Source organism: Lichenostomus cassidix, chromosome 8 (assembly GCF_008360975.1).
Source record: "Lichenostomus cassidix isolate B80296 chromosome 8, HeHo_3.0, whole genome shotgun sequence".
Taxonomy (NCBI): domain Eukaryota; kingdom Metazoa; phylum Chordata; class Aves; order Passeriformes; family Meliphagidae; genus Lichenostomus; species Lichenostomus cassidix.
This window is the reverse complement of record NC_139489.1, coordinates 3774103-3788082: the sequence shown is the minus strand read 5'-3', so window position 1 is coordinate 3788082 and position 13980 is coordinate 3774103. Positions and strand designations below refer to the sequence as shown.

At 41.9% G+C, this 13980-nt stretch overlaps 1 protein-coding gene across 14 annotated transcripts in view; it reads right to left on the bottom strand.

Moving 5' to 3' along the window:
• Positions 1-13980, bottom strand: part of DAB1 (DAB adaptor protein 1) — a 398763-nt gene that overhangs the window by 4111 nt on the left and 380672 nt on the right. For 11 of the 14 annotated variants that reach the window (XM_085067478.1, XM_085067480.1, XM_085067477.1 and 8 more), the window contains 6 exons: positions 13125-13181; positions 10272-10334; positions 9033-9141; positions 6777-7325; positions 5852-5979; positions 4846-4944 (listed from right to left, as the gene is read on the bottom strand). In XM_085067478.1, coding sequence (XP_084923604.1) covers positions 4861-4944; positions 5852-5979; positions 6777-7325; positions 9033-9141; positions 10272-10334; positions 13125-13181 — 990 coding nt within the window. In that variant the 3' untranslated portion in view covers positions 4846-4860. The remainder of the gene's footprint in view (positions 1-4845; positions 4945-5851; positions 5980-6776; positions 7326-9032; positions 9142-10271; positions 10335-13124; positions 13182-13980) is intronic. The other 3 variants (XM_085067485.1, XM_085067488.1, XM_085067483.1) reach the window with 2 other exon arrangements.

Genomic DNA, 13980 nt, shown 5'->3' with positions numbered 1-13980 from the left:
TGGGTTAGGAAGAACTATTTTTACCCTGGCAGCCCTTTGATCACTGCGAGGCACCTGCTACGCGCAGAGCTGCAGGCGAGATGTTCTCAATTGTGGAGGTGAAGCCCGCATAGATTTCCGTGCCCTTTACAGCAGGTTTTACTCCTGGCTGACTGATCAGAAAGGGCAGGCTCAGATGGTGAGGAGTTTCATGAAATAAGTGTGCTGGAGAGCCACACAAAATGAGCATCTTGTGCTGGGGATGCAAGTGAAGGGGGTGGTAGTGCGAAGCGTCTTCTCTGGTTTTTGCATGCTGACCAAGTTGGCAAGTGGGGTTCAAATTAAATATCTCTGGTGATAAGACAGGTCATTCCTATTGCCCCATTAGCAGCCAGTTTTTATTGACTACTTATTATTAATTACTAATATTTGGTTGTTTTTCTTACAGACTCCATTAGCAGCATAAATACAGCAACATTCTGGTTCAGGATTACGATTGGAGAGTGCCTCTGTTCTTACTATAAACCTACCTAGGAACATTTCCTAGTCTCAAATATCCAGTTTAACTATTAACATTCTAAAAATCTCTGTCATTTCAGTATCAAGATGATGATGTACACCCATGAAACGAGAAAGCAATGACAACTACTCAGGAAGATGAAATTTCTCTGTATTTTGGTCCTGATATAAAAATGAACTGCAGCCAAGAAACACTGATTATTTCTGGGCCCCTCTCCCAAAACAGTAGCCACACAATTATTTCCATCTACGGATCTGTCATCCACATATCTTTCCATCTACATATCTGTCAATTCTCCTTCTTAACATTTGAACCTAATGGCCAAATTGAAGCAAATTGTTCAGAAGTCTTAAAGATGCTAAATTTTCACAAGTAGATTTTTAAAATCAGTTGTCGTGCAGAAGACAAGGAACTTTTAAACTACTTAATCACAAAGGAAGTGAGGAGAGATTGTCCCCAGATTGAATTGCTGGGTTGCAAATCAGCGAGAACATGGCTCTAGGCAAGCTACAAAAAATGCTGCCTGTTGTTTAGAGGAAGAACCTGGATGCATGGAAGGATACAAGGCTATCTCAGGTGGGTTTGGTGATACTGCAAGAGGTGAGAAGCCCTTGTAGGAGCTGTTCACATGAAAATGGAAAGCTTGAAAGAGATTGCAGCAGCAGAGATGAAGGCAAACCTGTAGGATGCCCCTTTTCACAGAGCAGCCTGAATTTCTCTGCAGATTTCCTGGGAAATACAACCAACCAACCGAGTATGAGATCTGAAATGTCAATTTTAGGATTTATCTGGAGTGAAGCAGTACTTCCTGAACTGTGATCCCCTTCCAAAGACACAACACTACTTCCCTCAGGTTCTCAGCCCTGCTCAGCACTGTGTCTTCAGCTCGAGAACAACAGCTCCAGACCCTACAGCCAGAACAGGTCACCTGTAACCATCAGGAATTTCTCTCTGGACTCTATCCACTTCCTATTGAGCCAGCTGAAGGACTGGAACAGGTCCTGCAAATACAACCTTTAATATTTCAAGCCCACTCAGAGTCTTGGTGCAACAGAAAAGGGATAGAAATAAGAGGATGCACAATCAGCTTGGTATTACCTCCTGAGGCTCACTGAGCTCCCATGCTTTGTCCATAAATTGCTGTTCTCTCTCCACTTCCTAAAACCAGCCCAACTAAAGAGTTCCAGCAGCCCATCCTGGAGCTGACTGAGATTTTTAGGAACATTTCTCACTGAGCACAGCACTTGCTCCAAGATGGATGATGGCACTGGGCCACCAAAGCACCACCAAAAGCTGATAGACAAATATTCTAATGAACTGTTGCTCTCCTGACAGTGCTGATGGCATCGTGAAGGGTGTGACACATTTTGAGGGCTCCTAACTGTCTGCACACATTTCTCAGGACAACTAAACAATTTTTTTCAGGGAGATATGCTCCAGCCACAAATGTTTTGAAGGTTTCCTGAGAATCTCTCATGAATGATTGCCAGTGCAAGTTTTGAGCTGGGCAGCAGCTCAACAGAGCTGTGTTTGTTCCTCTGTTCAAACTCCTGCTTTAATGTAAAATGTCAATAATATGAAATGTTTAACACATTTGGTAGGAACACAGCTAGGAAGTTTTTTCCCCCTCCCTCTCCTTTTACCACAATTACTCCCCACACAATCTAAAGACAGAATTAGGGATTAAACATAAATCATCTGAAGATGGCAGTTGTCTTTTTCAGCATTTTCTTTACCCCTTCTGGAAAATCACTATCCATCCTCAAAGCCAAGCATGAACAAAGGGAAAACAACCAAATACAACAAACAGCTCTGCAAAGAGTTATCTTATTTCACCTGTGGAACTTGGGCCTTTCTGCCTCTTATCTTCAACCAGTAAGGGACAAAAATGTAATATATCTACAAAATGTCTCATTTACCTACTAAGAGATCATAGCTATTTCTGGAAGACTGACTTCTAGAACAGCAGCTGGAAGGATGAGGATTTTTAGAGCTGAAGATTGCAAAAGGAGAGGAAAAGAGAGGAAAGAGAGGAAAAACAGGAGAAAAAAGATAGTAACTAGATGATAATATAGAGTTTCAAAAGGAATCAAGAAACCAAATTGCTGTGGTACCTTGAAAGATCAGGGTACACAAAACCAGGCAGGTGGGTATTCTGTCTGCATCAAGACAAATGAAGACATTGTGTGGGCAGAGCTGATTTCAAAGATGCTGGGAACAGACAGATTTGACATTTCTGCACACAACACTCTGTTCCTGAGAGGTCCATTCAACTGAGTAGTTACTGTGCTGTTCTTGGGGTAAGAACCACGTTCTAAAGAGCAAAGTAATCTCCCATCTAAGCCACAAAAGTGGCTTTTATGCAGACTGTGCTTCTTTTGTACAGCGTGTTTCTCCCCATTAAGTTTCCCTCCAAATGCAGAGCTCAATACACAACTCCATAGTAAGTCCTGAATTGATAATTTTCCATGGAGATTAGACTTCCCGTTGCTCTGACGATGGCAGGCTGCAGAATTAGATGGGCTGGCTTTGGGAAGTGGATTTCCTACAGGCTGCTGCTGAATGGCTCTGCACAGAGGCACAATGATATTAGTGTAACTTCACTGGAGAGAGGCTTTCTTTTTTGTGCAGCTTCCTGTTCCTGCCTACAGCTTTTAGGAATTACTGTAATACGATAATCAGGAACGTTATTTAACGTTTCCCAGAATGTATTTCTGAGAATTAGACACATTTGATGCAAGGCTCTACAGGGATTAACAAAAAAATGCAGCAAAACCATATGCAATCACTGGTAATATAGTGTAGCTCTGAATTTCAGAACCACTATGATAAACCATAATAAACAAATGTGGGTTTCCAGAGTGTGGGACTCAGATAAAGGGAAAATCCTCTTTCAGGATGTAGGGAAGAACTCTTGGAATGGTCTGAAGCTGGGACAGCTGGGGATGTCAGTGCTGGCCAAGGTCAGCTAAAGGCATGGCCAAATTATTATGTGGCACCATCCATCTGCAGCAGCAGCTCTCATGGAGTAAATAATGAATGTTCCTGCTGGAGCAGCTCATCCCAGCTTGATTTTCTCCTCACTGTCACTCTTAGTCTCAAGGAGACACAAAGCTTAATGCTACTTTTGCTTCAGCCCCCAGGAGCTGAGCATGGGTGAAGCTACAGAAAGGGGAGATGCCTTCTCACAGCACCACATATTATTACAAGAAAATCTGATTATTCCCAAGGGATCAAAGCTAAGTTACTGTAAGATTTTTTTTTTAAAATCATATGTAATGCACGAAGTAAACTGACTCCTAATGAAACCATTAATTTTGAGTTGAAACTAAACTCAGGATGGCTAAGCCACTGGCAAACCCAGTGCAATTTCTGTACAAAAATGGAAAGGGTTCTCCCACTGCTCTGGATTTGCTCCAGGAGCTCTGTGCTGGAGCACAGAAACCATATCAGATCATGTATTTGGGCAATACCAAACAGGAGTGGCAGACGGGGAGAAGATAATGAAACATATTCTTCAAACAGCAACACTAGAGAGTATTTGGATGGAATAACAACGCTCAGCACTCATAAAACTTTGTAGCTTCTCTGTCTTTTTGGCAAAACGTATTTACTGTATTGAAACAAATCACAGAACATTCACAGGCAGCCACATTTCCTACGTGTTCTGTAACACAAAAGATGAAAAGATCATCTTTCCCGTCTGTCTGGATTTAAATTACTTACATTGATGAATAATTTTTAAAACATCAGTATGCCAATGGTACTATGAATGATGATAATTTTCAGATGTTTTTAATTTGCAGTTGGAGATAAAAATACACAAACCCATTTCAATATTTTTTACATGCAGATAATAAACGTGCTTCTTCTACTGATTATCACATTGATTTAGGGCACAGACATTCATGTATCATTACATAATTTTATTTAATGACTGTTATGTCTATGGGTAAGATGCCTTATTCCATTTAATATGTTACATCTGACTGAAGGCCAGGGTGGATTTGATAAAAAAAAAATGCTCTGCCTAATACATTGTTAGTCATGGCTCAGTTTCCCTATTTGCCCTTAGAATTTGAACACAAAGTAAAATAAATCTACATTTCTTTAAAGCATGCAGGCAGCTGAAACACACATATTTGCATAAGCTGCAACACTCAGTGAATGGCAAAAGCCATGCAAACCACCAAGCACGAGGAATACACTGTGGAGGATGGAGAGGCGAAACGGAAGAGATGAAAAGGGAAAAAAATAAACCATGCATCCATGAAAGCAATGGCAGGCACTGGTGGAAGAGTAAGTGAACACCTCAAGGTGTAGAGAAAAAAAGGACAGATACCTACCCCAACCTGTGCTATCTAGCTACCGACCTGTGGACTTATAGTATCACCAGTTGGCTCACCAAAGGGATCACTGTTGGAGGAGGCCTGAGACCCATCAGGCTAGAATACAAGAACATAACACCTTTTTTTCTCAACAATAGAAAGTGAAAAGTCAACAGGAGGTTATTTTCATGCTGTGGGCATAGCAAGTACATCCTATCTCATGAAAACCAAGCAGTGAGACCTCGCCGCTGATCCGCTCTCAGAAGCTGTAGTGGTTTCCTACAGTTGGTGCAGGCAGGAAAGGACCTCACCAGTCCCTGCTGGAGCCCAGGCAGGAGATGCCACAGACTTCAGAAGGTACTGGCTCAGGCCAGCCAGAACTGCAAAAGGCCCTGGAAAGCCGTGTGAATCAGAAAGAGTTCAAGCTTGGGTTATTTTGCACCTTTTGTTGTACCAACCCCTCTTGCCTTCGGCTCACTTGGGTTCCTCCCTCCCTAAGACACCTGGTGATTCACAGTCATTGCTTGGATAACATTTCTTGCTTTGGTCCATAAAGGCAAAGAAATCACATACTGAGGGCCAGAACACTGAGGAATGTAGCTAGGCAAGCAACTGGGATGCAAGAATGTGCAAGACAACATCAACCATCATCTTTTAACACACAAACTCTCACATCTTTGAGGCCTCAGCATGTTTGTTGTTTTACCCCAGACTTCCTCACCACGAGCAAAGTGAATGCTGGTGTGCTAAAAAGGACACTGGATACACCTAACATGCACAACCTTACATATGAGCTCTGAGTTTGGTTCCTTGTATACAGTGCCAGTGCATATCAACAGAAATGTTGTGCTATCAGCTGTCAAACCCAAAGCAGGACATGAATTCTAGCTGCACCACCCCCAGAAACACCACCCAGCCCTGCTGGAATAGTTATTTCTGACACTACAAAACAACATTTAATCAGCTTTTATCTCTTCTAGCTAAAAGGAGACAATGAGGATTTAGAAACCTTGTTGCTACTCACAGCCTCTGGCTCCTCACTTTTGCTTGGGCTTTCAAACCCCTCTTCAAAGAGGTCATCTGCAGCAGGGTCACTCGTATGAGATGCTGATGATTTGGATGGAGAACTCTGTCTGGGTGCAGGGGTTGGAGCTAAACAAGGATTAAGGTAACACCAACAGGATATATTCTGTTAATTTCTTAAAAAAAACCACTGCAGCACAAGATTTGCTCATGCTTTCACATCCCTCAGCTTTTACCACCCCTGAGAATCATTTTCGAATGAGGAGCTGCAGGACGTAAATTCAGGCACAGTAGTTCTTATCAATCCATGTGTCTGATTTAATTTGGTAACTTCCAAATTAAGTTTGACTGCATCTGACCTATGTCTTTATGAACCTGGGAGACACCACTGCATTACAAGAGGGATGTGTGAGTTGCCTGCCCTGTGGCAGATAAGTGAAACAGGTCTCTGACTGACCCCTGGTGAATCTCATGAACTTCTCTTTTCAGCAATCTGCAAAATCTCCCATCTCCATGCTACGAACACCAAAAGCTTATTTTACAGCTTCAGTGATCAATACATCAAGCTATTAAAATAAATTCACATCCCCTAATTTCTGCAAAGTATGGATGGGGCATAAGCAAAACCAGTTGTAAGGATGAATGTCATGGGCATTTGCCAACCAGCTTGCATGTCCCCACCACAAAACATTTATTATTGTCTTAGAAATTGAATTTCATACTGTGGCTATCTGGGCTGTTTATTTCAATGGCCTCTGAAATTCCTCTCTGATATTTTCCTTTATGGCTGGAACACATTTAATAAGCCAGACCATGCATGAAGGTTCTCAGTATATATCTGTGTTGGAATTTAAAAAGAGACAGAATTGCTTTGAGGAGCACACACATCCAAGAAAAGGAATGGCTGAAAGCACATAAATACTCACGTGAATTTGTAGATGGTGTCGTGGAAGTCACAGGAGTCAAATTTAACTGAGAGATGTCAAAGTCATCACAATCATCTGCTTCCTGTGCCATCCCAACTTTGTTAAAGTAACTTGAGAAGGCCTCTGAGGTACAACTGAGGGAAGGCTGATCTGGTTTTCTTGATGGCACTGGTGGAGGCTGAGCCATCTGGAAATCTTTGAACATTTCTTTTCCCATTTTCTGTCTGGGCCTGTCTGTCTGCGGACTCGACCTGTTGGAATCGCTCGTGGGTGGGACGGTGGCTATGGGAGCAATGGTACCTTGAAACATGGCTGCTTGTAAAGGCAAAACAGTTTGTGTTGGCATGAAGGCAGTTGGCTGGAACTGGCCAGCCACGGATGGCCACGGCTGCTGGGTGGGAGGAAAGATCCCAGGCTGGCCCCACGCGATGGGCTGTCCTCCCTGCATCACCTGAGCGACTGGAGGCTGAGCACCCATGGCCAACTGCTGCTGAACGAGTGGCTGCTGTCCCCAGAAGGAGGGCAGCACAGCTCCCATGGCAACATAACCTTCGGGGAACAGACAGAGCAGGAGGGGGGAACAAACAGGATGAAGGATTTTAGTGCTGCTGTCGAGAGCATGCAGGAAAAGAGGCACAATAAATCAGAAATGTGCAAGCTGAGTGAGTGATGCCAGAGCTGCTGCACACTTGGAAAGAGAACTGAGAACACTGAATTCACACTGCTGCACAAATACTCGTGGATGGAACCACGGGCTGGTGGATTCCAAAGAGCAAAGCATCTCAAATTGCATCATAATGCTACTACTAATAATAATAATAAAAAATCCATCCCAGATGATTTCAGATTAAAACCCTCATACTTGGTTATTACCCAATTACTTGAGAACATCAAAAAGATCTTGAGCTTCTGCTGCACTAAATACCTATTAACAACAAACTGCTTCAGATATTAGGCTAACATAACTCCCTCCAGCTGAGGAGGAAATTAAAGATTAAAACTAAAATTATAATTGCTTCCTGTCTCACCTGAAGCCTCCTTTCAAGCTACAGAAAGCTTCACCTTGCAGGATTTATATGATCAGGCACTTTTTTATTTACAAGAACAACAAAAAATACTCTGAAACTAAAACTACTGTAAAAATTTTACAAATTAAAGCATCTAATATAATTATGTTCCACTGATAGAAGTACCATGCTTTACAGATATGTTGTTTCATATTTAAATTCATTACTTCCCACTAGTACTTTGCATAATGTAAAGTACTATTTGCATATCTCTCAATTTTAATACTGCTATAGCTTTAAAACTCATTTCTAACCTAAGTGTTTCCTGAGTTCTCCTGTGCCTTTTCCTCTTTGCTTTATTTCTAAGCTGTTTTGTAATCATGAACATAAGGGTGGCTGCTGTACTGTAAAGGGAAAAGCCCCAAACCCAATAAAATTAAAATATAAGAAACTGAACTTTGAGAAATCAAACCCTGAGTGATTAAAGAAACAGTAGCTCAGATACATTTGTTTTCCAATGGATGGCCAGGATGAATTCTCCTGATGTCCTTTCATGTCACCCCTGACCTCATCCCAAAAGTGAAGGCTTCCATCTGACATTATCCCCAAACACCTCACTGCCACTTTCTGAGGTGCAATGGCTGATCTGGTGCCATCAGAGGAGTTAAACAATTAGAAAATCACTGCTGAATAATTCAAGGCACTCCTCCCCCCCCCCCCCCCCCCCCCCCCCCCCCCTCCTCCTCCTCCTCCTGCTTGCTTTTCCTAAGTGGAACTGTGAGCCCAGGGAGAGAGCAGCAATCAAAAATTGTCTGTGCAGAATTCTGAAAACACAGGGAAGTCGAAAGGACATCCCAGGATGTGACAGAGTGGAATACCTTTGAAATACAATCAAATTCTCTGTCTCATCCTCTGTTTACTGCAGACAGCAGAGAACATTCACAGAACCCCAAATCTAAACTAAATGCTGTTTTCTCTCTTGCTACTGTACCTAGAAGGTCTGTTATCCAGATGGCTGAACTATGCTTGAACTCCCAGTGACTTTTTTGGCTTTTGCTTTAAAAAATGTAGGCAAATTCAGAGTCATTTACTCCCAGCCCTGCTTTGCCTTGCCCTGCAGCACTGACCTCAAAAGCCTTCCCCACTTCCACCATGCAAAAATCAATTCCCTGAGCACTGAAATGCAAACCAGATCTGGGCACTGATCCCCAAACCTGATTCCAGTCCCTAATTCCAGTGCATTTCTTACCTGAGGGTACAGCAGCAGTGCTGAAAGGTACAGAACCAAACATGTCTGTACTAGCAGGAAGTGACTGGGATGAAGATGGGATAAAGGCATCACCTGGAGTAGCAGGAGTCTGCAAAAACACAGAGAGAAAACACAAGGGTCACACACCAGCTGCAGCTTCTGCTGCACATTGCTGTCACATCACTCTAAAAATCCAAGCGTGGAGTGAAGAACGAGAAAGAAGAAAAGAAAAGATGTAGAAGGGAAGAAGCAATAGAAACAAAAGTATTAGAATTTGCTAGGAATGGGAGAAAAAGAAAGAAAAGGAGAAACATTCTATCAGAGGAAAATCAAGATGAAATTCGCCTGGAATACATCACATGCAAAATATTGACATAGTTTCTTTCCCCAGAAGATACACACTTGTGATTCTAGATGTTAGGTGAAAACCAGGAGAGGCAGTGACCAAAGCACTAACTTTAGAAACAGTTAAGGTAAATAAAGTATCTGCAGGATTTATGGAAAAGTAAATAAATATTGCTTCTAATGAACCAACAGGAACAGAACCATAGGTCTACATTAAAGGAGAAGCCAAATCCAATTGAGTAAGCTGAGGATGAGCAGACAGAGCTTTGAATGTCTCCAGACATGCTCTAGCACACCTTGGAGATTTGAGGCTCCTGACCTCACAGAGCCTCAGTTTTCTCAGTATATTCACACATTCCTACAGCTTAATGTAAGGCTCAAAGGCTTTACAAGAAAATTCTTGTTTTGTCATTTTATAATGCAGAAAAGCATGTTGAGAAAATTTTCTTTGCCCCCAAAATACACCCAGCCTTTTCTCTCCCTCTTTTTACTGTTTTGCCTTCTCTCCTGTAACAGCAGCTCTGTGATCTGTGCTTGGTGGATCCAGAGACATGAAATATGAGGCTGTAACTGGATCTTCTGCAGTGCAGGGAGAGTGCAGTGAAACATTTCCCTCTGACAAACACCAGGGAAGCAGATCAGCACCTCAGCTTGCACCTTATGTGACACCTAATATTAGTGCAGAAAAATAAAAATCGAAGGTATTTTTGCACATCGTTGTGAAGCGGAGACTGGACGTTCAATTTGCTTCACTTTTATTTTCCTGCAACCTGAAAACTACTTTGAAATCTTCCCCACTGGAACAGCTGAGGACACGAATTGTAAATGTGCTGAATAAATGTGCCAAAAATAGCATGCAGGAAAAAGCAAAGTGCAATTTCCCTGGGTACTCACTGGGGGAGAGGTTACATCAGGAGGAGTGGACATGTCCCCAAAAAGCTCTAGTTGGGTAACAGCCTGTAAAGAGAGAAAAAAAAAATTCCATTTATCTTTTGAGGAGAAAAAACTGTGAGTTAAGAAGTTACAACTTGAAAAGTTATCTAGTGACAGCAAACAACATAAATCTCCCCAAAGTCCTGCAGGCTTCAACTGGGAAGTCCCATATGGAGGAAGCACAAGGGTTCAAAATGTGGGATTTTGATGTTGCTGATGGACCCAAATAGCCAACAACTGACACTGTAAAACAATTCTGTGGGAAATTCTCCAAAATGAAAAAAAAAAATGATTAAAACATGAAACAACTATCCAAAACAGGCCTGGATGCATTACTGCTCTGCCTTCAACATCAGTGAGCACCAAGGATGATTTATGGCCAGTCCTCTTCCCTGGCTCCTCTTCTAAACCCTCATTTCAAAGTCTCAGAGCATGGCAGCAGCACGTGGAGTGCCAGAAGGATAGAGAAGGGAAGGGCTTTTGAAGTGCTGCCTGATTTCCCCTTGCCCATGGGACAGGTGTGACCTGGATAAGTGGACTTGAAGGAGGATGCACAACTGGGTTATTGCAAGTTTGCGGCTCTACATTTAATTCTTGTTGGAAATATTTTCTCAGGATGCCCTTCAGTGGAGCTCAAAACAGGTCACCCATGCAGGTCTGGCTAACTGGACCAGAAGGGAAAACACACTTTATTATAAGAAGCAACTTGAGCGGCTGCATAATCAAAGCTCCTTCCCATGTTCTTGAGGAAAATGATTCCCACCTGGAAGTGAGTTCAGCTGGAGTTTAGGGATGGTGAAGCACAGATCCCTCTGAGCTCTGCAGGAAACCTAAACCCCCCTAACCATCCTTATCAGGGTGGTTATAATGGAAAGCTTTGAAGGAACTCAAAACTACTCCTTCTCCACTACCTTTCTTACTGGTTTTCCCAGTATCACACCCACACATGTGGGAAGCCACAATTCTCATTCTGAACGAGATTTAATGCAAATCTTAATTCAGTTCATTTAAACTCTTCTCCAGCATAAGCACATAAACCTTGAATTCTCCTATCACACAGACAGGTTTGTCATTCAGTTGAGTCTTGTCCTGCAAAGGCAGCTCCTGAGTGCTTTGGACAGTAACCTTCCAAAAGACTGAGATCAACCCAAGATCTCTTTTTGCCTCCAGCCTTCCATTATAAATCATCCCTTAAGGAGTAACACTACACATATCAAAAGTTTATACATTTTTTTTCAGTCCAGTCTCTATTCCCACACCTAAAAACAATGCTGCAATCACTTAGACCTGGAATTTGTCTAAGTAACTCAGATAATTCTCAGCTTTGTGTTTAACGATGTACACAGGGATGGATTATCTCACGTTTCCTCACGTCATGTCTTATATTAAAAAGATCACATTGCTTTAGTGCTATGACAATGCATTTTCTTCTTATGGGCTTATATATCCCTCTGAGTATCTGCATGGAAATGGAAAAGGGAAAAAGAGGAAAATCCAGATTTTCTTCAGGGTACAACAGTTCTAGTGCACTGTACTAAAATACTGCCAGGAGTACCTTCTGAAAAAAAACCTCAAACAAACAATAAACCCAGCCTAAGTCCCTTCTGCAGTGTGCACAAACACACCAGGCCAGGGCTGCTAAAATTCCCAGGAAAGTGGGAATAATGACAACAGCAGCAGCACTCCTTTGGAAAGCACTTCAAGCCTCCTGTAGGCACTACTGATTCAAGAGGTGTCAGGTGTCACTGAAACACTGCAAGAGCCACTTCCTCCTCATCTCTCCAAACTGCTTGTTTAGCAGCAGCCCAAACCTGCCCTTCTCCTGCCCCTCTTGTGAACTATTCCCTGTTTGCTCCTCGCTGGCTTTCTCAGGAACACTTGTGTCCTTTCCACGAGCAAAAGCTCCCCTGTGCCTCCATCCCACGTCAGGCAGCAGATAAGCAAGTCAGGGAGGATGTGAAAGGGCAGGATACACCCAGCTGTGTGGGAAGTTATGCATTTTTTTATGGGAAAAATATTACAGGTTTCACAGGGATACTGGAAATTGACAGTCAGTGTAGTTTTGAACTCTGGATTATATGACATGCATTTGAAAGGTGGTAACTCAGATCCCTGTGCCTCCACACTCCTGGATAATGGGAACAGTAATATTTCTCAGAGTGCTGCAAGGTGATGGATCTTTGGGAACTCTTCACAGATATAATTCTGTTAGAGCTCTAAAGACACATTTCTAAACAGGCAGCTGGAGAGAGTGATAGGAAGTCAACAGCACTTTGTGATAATAAACCCTCACTCACAATATTCCCCGGGAAAAAGAAATGTATTTACAGGGGAATTATTTTTTACAGAATAGCAACCTCCTATGCAACAGGAGCTACAGAACCACATCAGAAGATGTAAACACAAATTTAGTGGGAAAACACAATGCCTTCATTCACTGACTAGAGGCAGCTTTAAACAGCAACACTTGGAGGTGGATTTTGAAGTCCCAAATGGTTCAGATTTGGAGTCTTTTCTCTACAACCCAGTTCTCAGCCTGAATAAATGAATGCATCTTCTCTGACACAGAGCTGCCTTTATCCACTTGCAGCACACGAGATCCTGGACACCAAACACTTACCTTTTATTTCTGGGATTTCACTGTCACTACAGAACTGATTTCACCCCTTATGCTTCATTAAGATCATTCACATCTGATATTAGCTACATTCCAGTGAAGTTAATCCCAAGCTGAACATTTTCCAATTGCATTATTCCTATAGATGATTTCAGCTATATATTTCCTTAAAATATTTTTTAGCGTCACAACCTTACCTGAGTGACTGAAACAAGATTTTCATCAATGTCCAGCAATAAGTTTCCATTCTCCAGCTGTAAAGCATGATTTATGAAATGAGATGAATGATTTATGAAAATGACATGAATTTCTGAGCATGAAAATGATAACCTCCATAATTATTGACTTCAGCATTGAAATGAAAACCCTCTCCATCTTGCTGTGAGCACAGATATGAGACCAGGCAGACAAAACAGTGAGTTTGAATGCTGCTGGGATGTGGGGCAAACAAACACTTCATTTGTGCTAAATCTCATCTTCTGGTGTATAAAGCAATTTTACCACTTGTGACATACCTATTTATTTCCCCAAATATTTATTCATTCAGCAGTAAGCATACCCAGTGAGCTCTGATGCTGCTTGCACTAAAGGAACTTTTCCCTGGCTTGCTGAAAAAGGGATTTAACATCCTCAGGGGAAAAAAGAATAACTGCATCTTGGACAACAAAAGCTCTAAAGCTAAATATCTACAGAAAAAACCACACCTTCCTCTGACTAGGAAAACTGTAACATCAATGTAAACTTAATTAAGATAATTATTTTCTTTCCATAGTAATTTTGAAAATTATTAAGTCAATTCAAGTTCTATTTAAATCTATACTTTGTGTGTATGTAAATATACATGGACATCTACTGCCCTCACATCCACACACATCTGTATCCATCCACATATTTAGCACATATTATCACTTTAAAATGCTAAATTCCAGGTAACATTTATTGTAGTGTTGGAGACCTTATTTCTGCAGATACAAACAACAGGAAGCTGTTGAAAATCAAGTCTTAGATGACTGAGAAGCTTCAAGTTACCAGCAATCCCATGGCACTTAAAAA